Source organism: Corylus avellana, chromosome 10, assembly GCF_965113065.1.
Source record: "Corylus avellana chromosome 10, dhCorAvel1.hap1.2, whole genome shotgun sequence".
NCBI classification, from domain to species: Eukaryota; Viridiplantae; Streptophyta; class Magnoliopsida; order Fagales; family Betulaceae; genus Corylus; species Corylus avellana.
Window position 1 is genome coordinate 5,792,437 of NC_142499.1, and position 18,268 is coordinate 5,810,704.

Genomic DNA, 18,268 nt, shown 5'->3' on the forward strand with positions numbered 1-18,268 from the left:
ACTGAGAACTCTTAAATTTAATTTCATATTAAATTGTACAACATTATAAAAGTTGCATGTCTATAGAATCATTATAAAAAAGATCAAGAGAACTTTCTCTGCAATGGACAGGTACAAAAAAAATCCAAAAAAAAAGAACATGGTTTCTCCTTCAAATTATGCTCGGCGACAATCACTAATGGGATAAAATTCATCCATTATTATCTCTGAAGTGAAATTCTTAGCAATTTCTTTCTCAATATAAACTACCAAATGGTCTGCAAGAAACTCATCTTGCATTCTAGTACGCAATCTAGTCTTTATAAGTTTCATGGCAGAAAAAGCTCGTTTTGTAGTTGCAGTAGAAACAGGGAGAGTCAACACTAGACGAATCAATCTGTCAATCAAAGGATAAATCTTTGATTTTTTTGAAACTGCCAATCCTTTGCATAACTAAGATAATGTAGACATATTTTGAAAATCTTGATGCTTTGGCACATCAAGCTTATAATGCTGCAACTGAAATTTCAAACAAATTTTTTCTTGCTCAGTGAAATCTCGAGGATAAAACTTCTTAGCTAACTTACATATATCATCAATCTTAAATGATTTGTATGCATCTTTAGGGCTTAAAGCGACGCTAAGAGTGAGGAGTTCCACAGCTTGCTCACTAAATCTATTTTTCAATTCTTGTAACTGGAAGTCTATTGCAGCAGTAAATATATCAACTCTAAAATGATGCTCCATTATTGTCGGAGACCCTTCATCTTGACGACGAGATCTACCTCGAACTCTAGTGTAATGAGCATTCATATCATGAATATCAATATCATTTTCTTCACAAAATGATTTAACAGTAGCAAGCAAAGGCTCCCACCCATCATCTCTCATCTTTTGAATGAGTAATTGTGTAGTTGAAACTTGACTCATGACATTTAAAATGTCTAGTGACTTTTGTTGCAAAGTTTGGCGAAGCATATTCTTGAGTCTCATAATTTCTTTCATCAAATGCAACATCAAAATAAATTCAAATGATGTTAATATCATGTAAGTCGCTTCAGCATCACCACGTTGAGAATAATTAGCTCCCTCATTTGAGATCTTGTTGATAACTGAACAAGTTGCACCAAATATTCTTATCATGCTACAAACAGATTGATAATGAGATTACCATCAAGTATCTCCAGGTCGTTGCAAATTGCCAATTTGGTTTACCCTCTTTTCAGTCTCAATTGCATTAGAAGCAACCAAATTTTCAATTTCAACAACGTGGATAGATTGCAAGTCATCATGACGTTTAGAAGAACCCCCAACAATATTAACAATTGAAGCCAACTGTCTAAAGAATTGATAAATGTGCTTGACTTCTCTAGATGCTGCAACTAAAGCTAATTGTAGTTTATGAGTCATGCAATGCGCATAATATGCATATGGACAATCCCTAACAAATAAAGCTTGTAACAAATTTAATTCACCACGCATATTACTAACTCCATCATATCCTTGGCCTCGAATATTTACGATTTGGAGGTTGTAACGAGAAAGAACAACACATATCTCTTTTTTCAAAGTTGATGCAGAAGTATCTTTAACATGCACAATATGAAAGAATCGCTCCCTAATAAAACCATCTTTATCAACAAACCTCAAAATAGTAGCCATTTGCTCCCTTTTTGATTCATCCCGAGCTTCATCAACGAGAATGCAAAATTTGGCATCTCTAATTTCTTTTTTAATCACATCCCGCACTTTATTTGCAATGATATGTAGGATTTCCTTTTGAATTTTAGGCGATGTATATTTGGCATTTTTCGGAACATTTTCCAAGACAAATCTAGCAACATCGTCATTATAGTTTGCTAGGAGCTTTACCAATTTAATGAAGTTACCTTGATTTTTCGAGCTAGAGCTTTCATCGTGACCTCTAAAGAGACATGTTTGGAATGCAAGCCATTTAACACTATCTATAGAGGTTTTGAGCCGCAACCGATTATTCTTTGTTTTTTGTAATGTTTGCTTTTCAACTATCTTGTCAATATGCCCTGACTGATTCATTAGATCCTCACAACATTTCATGGCAATATTATGTGGTGAATTTAGATCTGTCCCCACATGTCTCATTAAAGAACTATTCATCCCATCGCTTGCCTTTTTCCAATTGTTAAAACATTTCCCTGTAAATGCATATGATTCTGGACGACCTGTTGGTTTCTTAGCAAAAACATAGCATTGAAGACAAAATATAGTATCCTTTGACTCTGAGTACTACAACCAAGTTGAGTATGTCTCAAACCAAGAGGCTTGAAATCGGCGACGATTATTACCCGTTCCTGAAAATGGATATTCCGAAAGCTTAGGTTGACATGGTTTTCCTTTAATACAAGCACGTTGAATGTCATCTTGTAAGTTAACAGGGAATTCTCATATTTGCGGACGTAATCCTGGATCACATTGCAAAAAGGTAATATTCATTTCTTCAGGTTGAATTCTTGGACATTTGGAGGGACGCTCATCAGTCACTAAAGCCTCGAGATCCATTGCTAAATGTCTCTCTAAATGTTTACAAGTATTAACTTCTGATTAACTCGCATCTTTTTTCTTAAAGAATAAATCAAGTGTTTTTGGCTTTCCTATATTTCTCTTAACTCTAAGAAAAATTATGGATCAAGAATTAACTTGAAAAATATCTAGAAGTATAAGATTTTTGTTTATAATTTCATTATTTCTTATTATCACTAACAAGTAAAGGAATGCCAAATAAATTAATAAATTCAAACCAATCAAATTAACCCACAAAATCTAACAATGAAAACTAAAATAAAAAAATTGTATAATTTTTCTATATCAAAATACGCATTCGATTCGAAATCTCATGGCATCATAAATATTCAATAGTACAAACTCCTAACAAAATAAACTAATCATGATCTCTAGGGTCCAAAAAAAATAAAAAAACCTTTCAGCGTGATATCTCGTTCTTGCCTGTGAAATCCCAGAACTGGTTGTGCCTTACCACAATGCAACCTAAATTTATTAAAACCTATTTATCAAAAAAAATGTTAAAACCTGATCACATATCACATACTTTTGGCATCTCATTCTCATCGATGAACCATAGTCATGTGACTCAACTCCGCTCTTAGCTACCAATTGAATATTATAAGATCATTACAATTTACAATTTATTATAAAACATGTAAGCTGAAAATTCATTAGACAATGAAAATTTTTTAAGCTCACATCCTCACACAACAAATCCATTTTTTTTTTCTTTTATTTTTAAGATCACGTTCTTTACTGGATGTAGTAATGATCTGCATTCTTCAAGTTGACTATCTTTTGAGTTGCTACCAAAATTCACAAAAATCTAAGGGAAACAAAGGCACCGACTCACCTACAACAAAATTAAAATAAATAAATAAAAACAACACGAACTCACCAAACAACAAAATTAAAAAAAAAAAACAAAAATACAAAACAAAGAAACTTTCTAAGATTATGGCAAACTCACGTGATCACTCCGACACTCACCAAACAACAAAGTGGCATGTACGATCATGTCACTCGCGGACTCACCATTCACCAACAATTAGCAAAGACAAACTTGAAACTTCCTATTAAAATAAAAATAAAAAATAAAAAAATTGCACCGACCTGGCGCTGGTGAGGCAGACTTTTGAGTCTTTTGCTTATGCCTTTAAGCCTTTTCAAATGTTTGAGAGAGAAAAATGAGAGTTTTGCAGAGACCAGGCTCATAGTCACGCCGCTCACCAGTCACCACACACCGAGACACGGCTTTGGCCTTTGGGCCTCACGCCTTCACCGCTTCAGTTCACCAAAAAATCAGATTCAGATTTTAGAGTAAAGATAAAGAGTTGCAGTCTTGCAAATATACACTGGCAGAAAAAATAAACAAGCATCTTCAATCTTCCAACTTTCAAGCTTTAATTTTTCGTCAAATGGATGATGGATCTAAGATTGTAAGAGAGATCCACGGCTCTGTCACAGTGCACACTTCCATTCTAGAGACAGTGTAGAGTAGTTTTGAAAGTGAAGAGAGATGAGAGAAGCTGAATCACACGGAAATGTTGATTTTGTTTTCAAGAGACAAGATGTGATTTTTGTTCTGATGCCAGGCTGCCAGCAGAGGTTAGTTTGATGCTTGACTCTTGATGTGATGCTACACAAAAGCTCAAAACTCCAAATCAAATTGTAGTTCTACTAGTTAGAAATGAACGAGAGAAAGACTATTTAGTCGTTTAGGGGCAAATAGAATGATCTAATTTTAGTTTGGGTGAAATTAAAAAAAAATAAAAATTAAAGAGGATAAAAATATTATTTTGGGGAGACGGATTTATAAATTTGGGGGGACAAATTTATAATATATATATATTTAAAGAAGAATTTCAAAAAATTTGGGGGACGAATTGCAACACGTCTGTCCCCCCTGCCTCCTCCCCAAACAACTGCACTACTAGCGAAAAAAAAAAAAAAAAAAAAAAAAGGCAGGCCTTACAATGAGGAAGGAGTCTCTACCTAAAGCTTCTCTCACTAAGAGAGAGAAGCGGTTACTTTTGGCTTAAGTATGTGACAACACACATCTTATTTATAACTGGTTGATACATTTTTGTCAATTGGATAAAGTTTGTGCTTTTATTTAGATTTCTTCGATTTCCAGTTATCTTAAAAACTCTAAGTGATAGAAAATTGTAAATTTAATTATTTAAATTATATTATAACACTCTTTTAACAAGTGGGGCTCACTACGTTGAATCTTTAACTGAGATGAAGGGTGAATAATGGAGACAATGTTTGAATTCAGGACCCTTGTTTTGATACCATGTTGAATTTCTACTTATTCCAAAAACTTAATCTGATAGGAAATTGTAGAAGAGATTGTTTGGAATTGTGTCGAGAAATATAGCTTTTAAAGGCATAAATAAATTTTTAGAAAAAAACTTTATATTTAAGCTTTCCCCAAAAATGTGTTTTGGCGTTTTTTAGAAGAAATTGTCAAATAAATACTTTTTTATTAAATGAAATAGATTTTTGTCTGTCACAACTTTTTGTGTACTGAAAATAATTTTTAAGCTCATTAACGCAATCCTTTATAGCATGTTTGGGATTGCATTGAGAAATACAGCTTTTTATTTTTTTTTAAAAAAGCTTCATTTTTAAGCTTTTTCAAAAAAGTGCATTTTAGACATTTTAGAGCAAAAAAGTCAAAGGGAAAAGTCCACATACCCTCCTTAAACTACCATTCAATTGATAATGTTCCCCATAACTTTCAATTGCGACATGCCCTCCTCAAACTACTAAAAATTGTTAATTTTTTTGTTTTTTTGGGAACATTGTCCTTTTTTTTTAGACATTGTCAATTGAATAATAGTTTGAGGGGGTATGTGGACTTTTCCTAAAGTCAACGAATAATTTTTTTGAGTTTTTTAACCAAACGAACCATGATGGCTTGTTTGGTATACTTTTGCAAAACTTAGTTCACTTTTCAAATACTGAAAACTATTTTTAAAATTGATTAACCAAGTAGATTTTCATATCTGCCCCACCACTAACACATTTTTCAAAAAACAAACTACAAGACTCTTATATAACAAATAAACAAAGGGTAAACTTCACTTACACCTCTCGAAGAATAAGCGATTTTGTAATCATAATCTCTAAATTTAAAAATTTGCAATGTCTGTATTTCATGTTTTAGCTTTTTTAATTTCACACTCTTTTGTTGTTCAAATGCCCAAATTGCCTAGTGTTGCCACGGCAGTCCAAATCCATGGTTGGCCGTGGGTCGGTCCAAATTAAGTTTTCTTAATGTTGTTAACAAAAATTGGTAGTGTTGCCACCGCTGCCTAGTGGCGACGACCACTCTTTCACGCGACCACCGTACTGGCATCTAGACAGCGCTGTAGCCCTTAAATAGGGTTGGCAACCTCGAGGGTGGCCGGTTACCACTAAGGCTGGCATATCACACCACCACGGTAGTGCTACCTCAAAACACTTGGGGGTGGCTCCCTTAGGGATGGTTTGACAACCACTCCTCCTCCTTCTTCTTCTTCTTCTTCTTTTTTTTTTTTTTTTTTTTTGAGTTAATAACTTTTTGGGTACCTGAGTTTTCACTTTTTTATTTTTCCCCCCCTGAGTTTTAAAACATGACAAATCTAGTACCCAACCTATGGGGAAAAGACAAAATCAATACCTCCGTTAGTTCCGTCAGTCCTAATTAACGGGTTTAGTAGGAAAATCAACAAGGAAAGCTTAGAACTAATCTCTGAAATTACCCGAAGGAACTTGGACATGTAATAGTGTCTAAAATAAAAATAAATTCTTATCAACTCCGCAACACATTCTTTCCCTTGTTTTCTTGGCAACCAAACAGTGGCAGCTCTTTTTTTTTTTTTTTTTTTTTTTAATTTTTAATTATTTTTACTTTTTAGGGTTCTAAGCTTTCCTGGTTGATTTTCCTACTAAACCCGTTAATTAGGACTAACGGAACTAACAGAGGTATTGATTTTGTCTTTTCTCCATAGGTTAGGTACTAGATTTGTCATGTTTTAAAACTCAGGAGGGAAAAAAATAAAAAAGTGAAAACTTAGGTACCAAAAAAGTTATTAACCTTTTTTTTTTTTTTTTCTAATTTATAGGGGTATTTTTTAAACATAAAAAATAAAAATAAAAAGTTGGGATTACTTTTGTATTTTTACTGGCATTTGAGGGAATATATAATTTTTAATCATTTGGGAGACACTGACAATTGGGTAGTACATGGACTTTTCTCCAAATTTTACCAAATGGGCCTTTAACATTAATAATTTTTTTTTGGGTAATTAACAACCATTTTCAAAAGAGCTTCACGAACTTATAAGTGTAGCATTTGAATACATCAATATATCATTAGTCTAAAAAAAGGTTACTATATTGTTGGAGAAGTTTGTCACTGTTGCGCTGATTGACCATGATCAGGATAAAGCATGTCTCTGATTAGGGCTGGCAATTTTGACACGACCCGACAACCCGACACGAAATTAGCGGGTTTGGGTTTACCTTAAACAGGTTTGGGTCATAAACGGGTTGACCCATTTATGACCCGTTTATGAGTGTCTGGCGGGTCGTGTCGCGGGTGACCCGCCAGACCCGTTTGTTCTTTTTTTTTTTTTTTTTTTTTTAAGTGAAAAACGCATACAGGAAACTCATCTCCTCCAACTCCAAAAATCAAAATCCTCCAAACCCAGAGACCCTCTCGACCTCACTCCTCACACCATGCCACCCCCCACGGCCACGCCACTGTCGCTCCTCCACTGGCGGTCTCTCTCTCTCGTCGTTCCTCCACTCCTTAGTCCACATGCAACCTCGACCCACGCCACGCCACTGCCGCTCCTTGCCTCCGCCACTGCCGCTCTCTTTCTTCCCCCAAAAAAGTGAAAAACGCCCAGACGATCCAGACCCGTGTCGCAAACTTGCAGTCTCCTCCACTCCACTCTCTAGATCAGCGGATCCAGACGGACCAAACCTCTCGGCCTTTCACCGCTCCATTTTTCCTTTGTTTCTCACTTTCTCCACTGCCGCTCTCTCTCACTCTCGCCGCCGACGTAACAGATCAAGCATCAAAGGAAGCCATGGCAACGATGGCTGAGAAGGCACCCATTACTGCAGAAAGGAGGAGGGTCCGAGCTGATTTGAAGCCTAAGCTCCCCAAGCCCCGTAATCTTCTTGTAATCTTCTCCTCTTTTTCCTTTTTCCCTTTTCTTCTTAATCCATCTCTTTTCATATTGATTTTGAAGTGTATTTCTTCTTCAGACGAATCAGACTTATCACTATTATTATAAAACTATTATTATTTTATTTTATTTTTTTTTAAAAAAAAATCATTTTTTAAGTTAAAGGGGTAAACGGGTCTCACGGGTCGTGTCGGGTGACCCGTGAAATACTCGGGTTCGTGTCGTGTCGGAGGGTCCGACCCGTTTAATAAACGGGTCGTGTTTGGGTTTTGGTTAAACGGGTCGCGGGTACCCGCGGGTCGTAAGCGGGTCGACCCGCTGACCCGTTTTGCTAGCCCTATCTCTGATACCAATTGACGTAGTGAAAGACTAAGGTAAGTTAGGTAACTAACCAAATAGCAGTGCCTTTGATTCTGTTGTTACTATGCATAATAATTGATGAACAATATAGAATCGAAAAGAGAGAGAGTCGAAACACAAATTTAACATGGTTTGGTAATTTGCCTACGTCCACGATAGGTGGCTGTATTTTTACTCTTAATGATTCAGGGTTACATCATACATATATATAGAAAAACCCTAAACCCTACTTGTATGGATGTATCAAGGAAATCCCCGAAATATCCTGTTCCGTACAACGTTCACTCCGCTCCTGTTTACTTGGCATTCTACTGGTATTAATATGAGCCATCAATTCCAACAGATTCTGTAAGGAGAAGCGTCTTCGTCTTCTACCCAAAAGATAAAACAAGCCCGTAGACTAAAAGAAAGATAAAATTTCGTAGAGTATTTGAGAGAAAATTCTCTGATTTGATAATAATTCAATGAATTGAGTTCTACATCATAAACTAGCCTATTTATAGAAGATAAATACTTATAGAGAAAATAAACATAATCCTAGTAGTAATAGTAAACCTAATCCTAATAAAGAAAAAAAAATAATTAAAACAAATTTAATCCTAATAAGGAAATGAAATATTGTCGTACATCATACACCTGACACCCCCACTTAAAAAAAAAAGTTGACCATTACAATTAGGGGTGGGCAAAAACCCGCCCAACCCGCCCCGCCCCGCCCCGATCCGCCCCGCCCCGCCGGATTTAAGTTTTTTTTTGGCATACACGGGTTGGGAAACATCAGACCCGTGCGGGTCGGGTCGGCTCGCGGGTATAGGATTTTTTAAGAGGCGGGTACCCGACCCGACCCGCCCCGCCCCGCCCCTATATGTTTAAAACCCTAAATTCCTAATATGATATCCTCTATTCCTCTTCCCCCTTCCAGACTTCCTCTAATCCTCCATTCTTGATGGGTTTTAGTCCAAATGTAGTTGTAACATCCCCATCTCATATAGCGGAAAAACTGTAATTATCAATACAAAAATACTGTTAAAATACTTTTCTTTATACAAAAATACCCAAAGCTATGTCGTACAAGGCATTTATACAAATCTATCCGACAGTCTAAACTCTAGACAAAACTTAACCAACTTGGAATCTCTGTACATCTCAATATGAATCTCTAATCACAACTGCATAATTACCTTGATTTTCCATTCCTGCAAACACTACAAAAAACTGTGAAGTAGTGAGTCAATTGATTTCCGATAATATAAATCATTGTTGAATCATATATAGCAAAATGCTAGACAAGTTATAAAACCACAAAAATCCGTATTATTGGATATCAATATCATACTCAGTAAGTAAGAATACTTACAGTGGATTACATGAATGGATCATCAAAGGTAATTACTTGAAACCCGTTCTGCTGCAGTTGGTCCATACCCATAACAATCCCTTCACTGACTTTCTCTCTCTCTCTCTCTTAAACACTCTTAGAAAGAAGAAAGACCGAGTAAAAAGCGGAAGAATGAAGAATATATGCAAGAGATGGGAGAGGAGATGAGTTGTGAAAATTGTGAAGGAGAAGAGCTCTATTTATAGGAGAAAATCAAATACTATTTCACCAACCCTATACTATTTCACCAACCCTATACTATTCCACCAACCCTACACTATTCCACCAACCCTACACTATTCCACCAACCCTATACTATTTCACCAACCATATACTATTCTACCTTCTTATTCTACCATCCTTATACCTACCATATACTATCTTATTATATCACCAATTATTACAATCATACTCCAAATTATACCAATCAATCATCAATTATCATATCTCTTAAATCTCCCAATAAAATAATCAATATAAAATCATCATCATGATATAATAACCTCAAATCAATATTCATTCCAATAATATTCATAAGATCTAATAAGTTCCTCAAGAATAAATATTATTACCTAATATCATCAATAAATATCTCAACCTCAAAGTAAATGTCATTACCTAATATGAACATTAATAGCATCAAATTAATATCTCTAAAATAAGACTTTAAAAATCTGGGGTGCTACAGTAGTTTTTAAAAAAGTTACAAAAAACCAGTTTTTTAAAAAAAAATTACAAAAAACCAGTTTTTTTTAAAAAAATTACAAAAAAACCAGGACTTAAATTGAAATTGATAGCCATTAAAAATACCCGACCCGACCCGAGCAACCCGAGCAACCCGCACCGAGCAACCCGCCCCGTTCTACCCGAAACCCGGCGGTTTTAGTGCATATAACCCGGGTAACGGGTAAGGGTTTATCAAACCCGATGGGCACGGGTCGGGTGGTAAAAAACTCCAAACCCGCCCCGAACCGACCCGTGCCCAGCCCTAATTACAATGGATGAAACACTGGTCATGTGCCTTGCATTTGACCAAAATATTTTGAAAACACCCTCAATTTGACCATTAAAAAACCACATTTATCATTTTATAATTATTAATTAGTAAAAAAAATAAAATGAACCTTAGGAAAAAAAAAATGGAAGATAGGGAGTGACTAAACCGCCCCAATTTTCTTTTGGGAAAATCTAAGATGAATCCATGAAGCAAAGCGCTATTTTAAATAACAACTCATTTTTTATTTGTATTTTTTTTTCTTTTCATAATTTTAAATGCATAAGTTGATTTTGTGAATTTGAAATGGGTCATTATGTTGAATTTTCGACCAATTTTGGAACGTTTGTTGGTGCCACGTCACATTGAAATATATATTTTTTCAACTTTGATTAAAAATAAAAATAGATAAATCTTAAAAAAAAAAAAGAAGAAAAAAAGCTAGGAAACCCTTGAGGGTAGTGGTGGGTGCTCATCAGTCATCACCCCTTGGGGTTTCGGTTGGTTGATAGGCCACTCCCATAGATAGGAGGTGGCTTGCTAGCCAGAGCCACTCCATGACCTACTAGAGGCGGTCACTTTGTGGGTTGGGAGTGGCCAATCCCTATTTTTTTTTGTTTTAAGTTTTTTTATTGTTTTTTTTTATTAATAGATTTTTGTTTCTATTCTATTACATTTTACTTTAGTTTTCTTAGGATGTTTAGGAAGTTTTTAGTCAACAAGAGATGAAGCTAATAGATTGACATTTTTTTTATATATAAAATGGTAGTTTGATATATTTAAATGTCTACTTGTCAATTCGTAAAGCTCTTTTAAAAATATTTTGTTTTAAAAGAATAGTTTTTCCTTTATTTTTTGTTTTAAAAAGAAAAAAAGAACAGAATAACTTATATACTGAGGTTGCACAAAAGCTTACTTTTGTGCCAACTATTTATCATCTGAACACATTACTAAAATAAAACCAAACTACCTGATTATATTAGGTTTACATTTAAAAAAATAAAAAATAAATAAAAAAAGGGTTTTGTATTGGAGAGCTAGGCCATCAGGGGTGGCTACGAGCTGCCCCCTATGGCCTGGATCTCTCCCCTCTCTCTCTCTCGGCCGGATCTCTCTCCGCTGGAACTCTCTCCCTAGGCGAGGATCCCTTGCGTGGCCATTCCTTGGGCGGGGGATGGCTTGTGCGGCCACCCCCACCACCCAAGCCATCCCCACCACCCACTTGTGGTGGCTGCTCACTACTTCTAATTTGTTTTTAAAAAAAAATTAATTTTTGAAGTTTTTTATTTCCTCAAACTTGTATAATCTGGTGCAATAGGTTTTTTTTTATCTTTCTAAAATTAAGTCTAATAAGATTGGCTCAAGTGTTACCTTTCAATTGGTGGTACAAAAGCTACCCTTTGTGCAACCTCCCCAAGACGCTGTGAAAAAGAAACCTCTGGAAGGATTAAAAACAACGGAGGATGGCCATCATCATAGACAGAGAAATGACTTGTGCTTTATTTGGGTTCAGGAGAAAGCAAGAACCATAGCAAAAGCCCATTGGGCCATCTCATGAGGCATTGTGCCCGCATCGACGACAACAACACAAAAGAAAAAACAGAAAAAAGAAAAAGAAAAAGAAAAAAACAGAAAGAGAGCAAGTTCTAACTGTATAAAAAAACTGCTACGCGCTTGCTCACTCCCTCCTCCACGCGCTGTCCCATTTCGACTCCGCTGCAGGAGCAGAGAGCGAGGTTAGAGAATACCGCAAGTCTAGGGTTAGGGTTATTACTAGTTTGGATACCGATCGCCTGGTCCAATTCCGGAGAAGAAGAGCAATATGGGCGTGAATTCGTTACCATCGGACTCGAGTGACGACGTCGACGAGCAGATCGCCCAGCTCATGGAGTGCAAGCCACTCGTGGAGCAACAGGTTCCATTATAATTTTTCGTTTTTCTGAAAAAAAATGAGGATCTGTTTGTATGCTGAGAAAACGCAGCACCGAATAATAAGGAATTAGAATTTTCGAGTCGTAGCAAAAAATTATTGTTTTTTTTAAACAGTGTATTTGGCTTTCCGTGTAGGTTAGAGCGTTGTGTGAGAAGGCTAAGGAGATATTAATGGAGGAAAGCAATGTACAGGTGCCACGGCTCATCCTTGCTTTTTCAAATTTTCATTGGCATTTTTTGTTGTTGCTGAATATGTTAATCTTAGCTGCTCCACTGTCATTTTATTTCTTTCATTGTTCGATTCTGAGATTGTGCGTTCTTGAATCAATTGCGAAAATATATGTATTTCTAGCTAACCTTGAAAGAAAAAGAACTAGTAACTCTGCTGGAAAGTGAGACTGTGTTTTAGAATCTTACGAAGAATAGCAATTTGTTTTCAAGTTCCTGGTGCAATATGATTCTTTTATGCTATCGATCATATTTTGATTATTCTCGCATTATACTTTGCACATATTGATTTTTTTTTTTTTTTTTTTTTTTTTTTTTTTAGCTTAAAGGAGGAAAAGATTGATTTTCTTTTTCTGTTTTTTCCTGTATCACAGCCTGTGAAAAGCCCTGTAACAATTTGTGGCGATATTCATGGGCAGTTTCACGATCTTGCTGAACTTTTTCGAATTGGAGGGAAGGTATCAGTTCTGACCATGACATATTTTTGTATTCAACTCTTGTGGTTCAGCTGGGGAATGTCTAAATTAACTAATTGAGACCTGTCAAAGAAATGCTTTTGAAGATGGAAGGGCTCCAGAGGTATTGTGGAGTAAATTGCCACCAGTCAGGGAACTGCTAATTTAATTCAGTGCATAATTGGTTTTTGACTCAATCCACTGTGATTATTCTGCTCATTTGAAAACAAAAAATGGTATTAGTAAACTGAACCATGTCTCATCCACTTTTGTGGAAAAAGGTTCTGCTCTAAATCAAGATTTGTATTCTTTTGCTTGTTTTATTTATTTATTTATATATTTTTCGATAATATAAGCTCCATTTGTTTGTGTGTTTTGGAGGGTGTGTTTTGTTTTTTGTTTGAAAAAGTATTATGGTGTAACATAAAAGCGAAAATAGTTTTGAGTGTTTTGTGAGTGAATTGTATTTGGGATTTTAATGTTTTTGTTTTGAAGACAAAAAACAGAGTGAGAAGGAAAATAGTTTAACAAATAAAGCCATACTTGTTTTTGACTTCCTTCTGAATGTTTCTTCTAATTTAGTTTGGATCTAAATTTTATGGTTATTTTGTTTCATTGACAGTGTTATGGGAGATTATTTGGACCGTGGTTCTTCTAATTAAGTCTGGATCTAAATTTTATGGTTATTTTGTTTCATTGACAGTGTCCAGATACAAATTACCTCTTTATGGGAGATTATGTGGACCGTGGGTATTATTCTGTTGAAACTGTGACGGTAAGTAAAATTTGAATGAAGATACTGGATTTACTTATGCTATCTTGAAAGAAATATCTCTATGAAATGGCTTCAAGAACTGGCAGCATCATTTATGTTGTATAGTTTTGGTTCCAGTTACCGTATTCATGTATGTCGTGACAAGTACACAGCACTATCAGCTATGATACTCTTGTTTGTGTTGTAACAAGATTGGTATCCTTCTATGTTATTGTTACTGTTGTTTTTCTGTGTTTTTTTTCCCTGCCCCACACCCCCCCCCCCCCTCCCCGCTCTCCCCAAGGCGGCGTGGGGGGTTGCTTGTGTAAGGGATGCTGTTGATGCTCTAGGTCATTTTCTGTGTCTCTTGGAGGAATTATTCTGAGTGATAATCCTTCAATTTGGGTTTGGCATTGATGAAGATTGGATTTTTTTCTGTAAAATTAGCAGGGACCTCCTTTCATCTACTAATTGAGTTCTTCCAATATATTTGTAAATATGAAAACAGACAGCTTACTTGTGCCGTAAGGACCTTCTGAATATGGTCAAATAGGATTTTCTTGAATTGGGGGAGATGAACATCCACTCATCAACCTATCAGCTCTAAGCAATGGCCACAAAGTCATTTCTAGTTCTTCTAATTGAGACAGCATTTCATGGACCTACTCACTTTAATAAAATGACTGAGATGCATCCATTGGCATTTGGAAGATGTGTTCCTGCTTGCATGGTAGGTTGGCATATTCCAGGCGATAGGGGTTGGCCTCTTGTGATAGGTTTGCTAGAGGTGTTTAGCTACAAATTTTCATAATAGCTGCTCTTACTAATTATTCTTGATTCCTGTGACTATCCTGTGGTCTTTGGAGTGGGCAGGGCGGGGACAGGTGGGGGAGTAGTCTAGAAGTTTTTCTGCTTGCATATTTTATTGGGGTTACCTGTGGCAATATCTTGGTGATACTAATTAGTTAATTCATCCAGCTTTTGGTGGCCTTGAAAGTGCGTTATCCTCAGCGTATTACTATACTTAGAGGAAATCATGAAAGTCGTCAGGTACTTTTGCAATCTGCTTTCTTTCATTTTACTGACATATTCCTTTTGTTTTCAGCAACTATGATGAGGCTTTGATCTTGATGGTTGTGCGAGTAATGATGTTTTTTCCCTTTACAAAGATTATGTTTAGTTTGAATCTGTAATATTTAGTTTCTCGTTTGTAGGGATGTTATTTAATTTTAAGATGATTGCTTTATATAGTTCATATAGGTGCTATTATGTGAACACTTAGTGTTATTCAGCACATTACAATATAAGCTGCAATTTTTTTGTGATCTATGTATTGGTGATTGTAACAGTTCAAGCTAATTATTTCTTAATTTTTGTTCCCTTTGGCAGATTACTCAGGTTTATGGATTTTATGATGAATGTCTCCGAAAGTGAGTTTTCTTTACATTACCTTTGTTTAGGGGGTAATAATTGAAATATGTTAACTTTCAACAAGAAAATAATTTTTTTAATATCTATAAAGAATTTGAATGACATTATATTTCAATTTGTTATCATCAATATTAATATAGAGTTGAAAACTCTTTTTCCCAAAATGAAACTTGTGGTATGGGGAAAATCTTTTTCTTTTGGATTTAATACTGTAGTTTGGGTAATCTTAATATAGAGTTTCTGAACTGGATGGGTAGACAATGCATATCATGGCACTTACGTATGCTGGATAGAATACTAGTCAAAGCATTTTCGTTGCACAACCCAGCTGGGATTTAAAAGGATTATCAAATTGAATGGGTATGTGGGCTTCGAACTTGTGGATGTACTGGCATCGATGTCAAGAAAGTAGGATTTTTCATGACAACTAGGTAGGTTTTTTTTGGGATGTTACACATGCACCCTGCAGCTTGAACCCAACCACAAGATGATATGATATTGGGTAGCCTTTTTTGAGTTTGACCTAGTTCTTAGTGGTGTATCCTTTAGGTCAATTGGGGCCACATGGGTGGTTGACGTTTTAATGAGCACTCATGCAGAATTTATTTGTTTTTGCTCTTGCAAATCCATGATATTACTTTTTATTTTTTTTCTTTTTTTCTCCCTTCGCGATGATAATTTACAGGTATGGCAATGCTAATGTGTGGAAGATCTTTACAGACCTTTTTGACTATTTCCCGTTGACTGCACTGGTTAGTAAACTTTCATTTTCCTGAGGTTTACTATAATCATTTATGCTCAGTTTTATTATAGACTGAAGGGTGAATAGTTCTCCAATATGGCTTGCTGAATAACTGGGGGGAAACAATGGTATAGGATTTTATATGTCAATTCCCAATCATTAATGTTCATGTCCTATTCTCTCATTTTTAGGTTGAGTCAGAAATATTTTGTCTGCACGGTGGACTGTCACCATCAATTGAAACTCTTGATAACATAAGGAATTTTGATCGTGTTCAAGAGGTTCCTCATGAAGGGCCCATGTGTGATTTGTTATGGTCTGACCCAGATGACCGATGTGGTTGGGGTATTTCACCTCGTGGTGCTGGATATACTTTTGGCCAGGTAACTTTAACTTCTTATATCCAATTGCCTCTATGTATGTATTAAAAGTGAACACTCTTGAAGCTTTAATAGTTCACCTGTAACATTCTCTATCTTCTTTGATTTAATATAGCACTTCTTTATTTTTAACGAATAATATAGCACATCAAAATATTTTTTGCAGGATATATCTGATCAATTCAATCATACAAACAACTTAAACTTGATTGCTAGAGCTCATCAATTGGTCATGGATGGATTTAACTGGGCCCACGTAATTTTCACTCTTACTTTTGGCTTGCTTGTTTAGTATTATGGGGGTTAGATATTTGATATAAAGTTTTTTGGTTGAGACAGGAACAAAAGGTGGTTACTATATTTAGTGCACCCAATTATTGTTATCGCTGTGGTAACATGGCTTCCATCTTAGAAGTTGATGACTGCAAGAGCCACACGTTCATCCAGGTCTCGCTTTCTCTCTTACTCCTTTCCTTCCCCTTAATTCACACATGATGCATGAGTGCATTTTGTTTTGTTCATGTATTTACTTGAATATTTGTCAATCTTGCAGTTTGAGCCAGCTCCTAGGAGAGGAGAACCAGATGTTACCCGCAGAACGCCTGATTATTTCTTATAAAACAGCTGCCTTTGTGTGGTAATGATGACCAGTTGCTTCTTCTAGCAGGAAATATATATTCGTTACTCTGCTTTCCTACTCGTGGAGTCGGTGCATTTGCACCTTTTTGTGTGGGAGATATAAAATTTATGACTTGCCAACCGTTTCTGGTGATTGCGGCAGCCCTGAAAGATGTATAATAGGAAGGTAATATGCTCACTGATTTGTCTTACACTTTAAACCTTACTGGATTTCCTGCTCGAGATATTGCCTAGTTGACACACACAGAGTCGGAATGTATTGCTTCTAGCTGAAATGTGGATATTCGTTTTTCTTTCTTTTTTACCACTTTTATTTGCTCTCCTCCCTTCTCATCTCCTATGGCCGCGAGAAGGGGATGGATGGATTTATGTCCTATTGGATGGTTTGCCTCGTTTCTTTCATCTTGAACAACAATTATGGCCATAGTAATGGTAAGACATTTTTGCTTTTCTCGATTTAATAATCTTATACTAGTTTCCATGTTCCATGTTTACATGTTTCACCTTTGATGATACCAGCTCATTTGCACGAAACTAGCTTGCCAAATATTGCCTGCCGCACTTTGATGGGCATTCCTTTTTTTTTTTTTTTTTTCTTTTTTTTCATGGGCATTCTTCAGATGAGAAGGTTTCCATTGTGGAATCCTTTCCCATTGAATAATTTTATGTTGGATCATCCCTCCGTCTCTCCCATCTGTGGAAGTGCCGGTCATGCATTAGCTTTTTCACCGACGCCTGTTCTTCAAGATTGAAAGATAATAGTTTGATCGTTTTACCGTGTGCTGTAAGCCTGCAAGGCTCTTTGAAGAATATGACATGCGTCTGGGTTCCTGAAAATCCAAGTGAAGGGACACGTTGATCCCCTTTTTTGTTTTTTTATTTATTTATGGGCAACTAATTGAACAAAACGCAGCGCTTTGGAGGGATACTTCGTTGAAATGACATCGTGATGGTTGCCTCAGTCGAAAAGGGATTTTCTGCCATTTAGGAATTGCAGAAAAATGGAGTGGGGAGCCCTCTGTCCGGGAAAGGCTGGGACAGTAGGCCCTTTCTCGGGCAGAGAATCATTGCCTGAGGCCCTCTCACATGCCCCTGTCCATATCGAAAGGCTGGGGAAGACCCAATTGCGGACAACAATTTCCTCAATTTTAAGTGAAATATAAAGGCATTATTTGATGTTTAAGATTTAATGTTATTGCATTTAACATTTATTAAATTTTTGAATGTTATGCCAGACATGAATGTCTGTTATATATAACACATTAA

The 18,268-nt window shown here is 36.0% G+C and overlaps 3 protein-coding genes across 3 annotated transcripts; 1 reads left to right on the forward strand and 2 right to left on the reverse strand.

Moving 5' to 3' along the window:
• Nucleotides 1–156: 156 nt before the first annotated feature.
• Nucleotides 157–870, reverse strand: LOC132162215 (uncharacterized). Its single transcript, XM_059572479.2, has 2 exons — nt 567–870; nt 157–362 (listed from the first exon to the last, which is right to left on the reverse strand). The coding sequence occupies exons 1-2, from the start codon at nt 868–870 to the stop codon at nt 157–159; spliced, it is 510 nt and encodes a 169-aa protein (XP_059428462.2).
• A 282-nt stretch (nt 871–1,152) lies between these two features.
• Nucleotides 1,153–2,115, reverse strand: LOC132162216 (uncharacterized). Its single transcript, XM_059572480.2, has one exon. It carries the CDS (start codon nt 2,113–2,115, stop codon nt 1,153–1,155), a length of 963 nt encoding a protein of 320 aa, XP_059428463.2.
• Nucleotides 2,116–12,105: 9,990 nt separating this feature from the next.
• On the forward strand, nt 12,106–17,458 carry PP2A-4 (protein phosphatase 2A-4). Its single transcript, XM_059606511.2, has 11 exons — nt 12,106–12,356; nt 12,509–12,565; nt 12,976–13,059; nt 13,760–13,831; nt 14,789–14,860; nt 15,200–15,240; nt 15,927–15,993; nt 16,175–16,366; nt 16,530–16,619; nt 16,703–16,810; nt 16,917–17,458. The coding sequence occupies exons 1-11, from the start codon at nt 12,264–12,266 to the stop codon at nt 16,980–16,982; spliced, it is 942 nt and encodes a 313-aa protein (XP_059462494.1). The 5' UTR covers nt 12,106–12,263; the 3' UTR covers nt 16,983–17,458.
• The last annotated feature ends 810 nt before the right edge of the window (nt 17,459–18,268 follow it).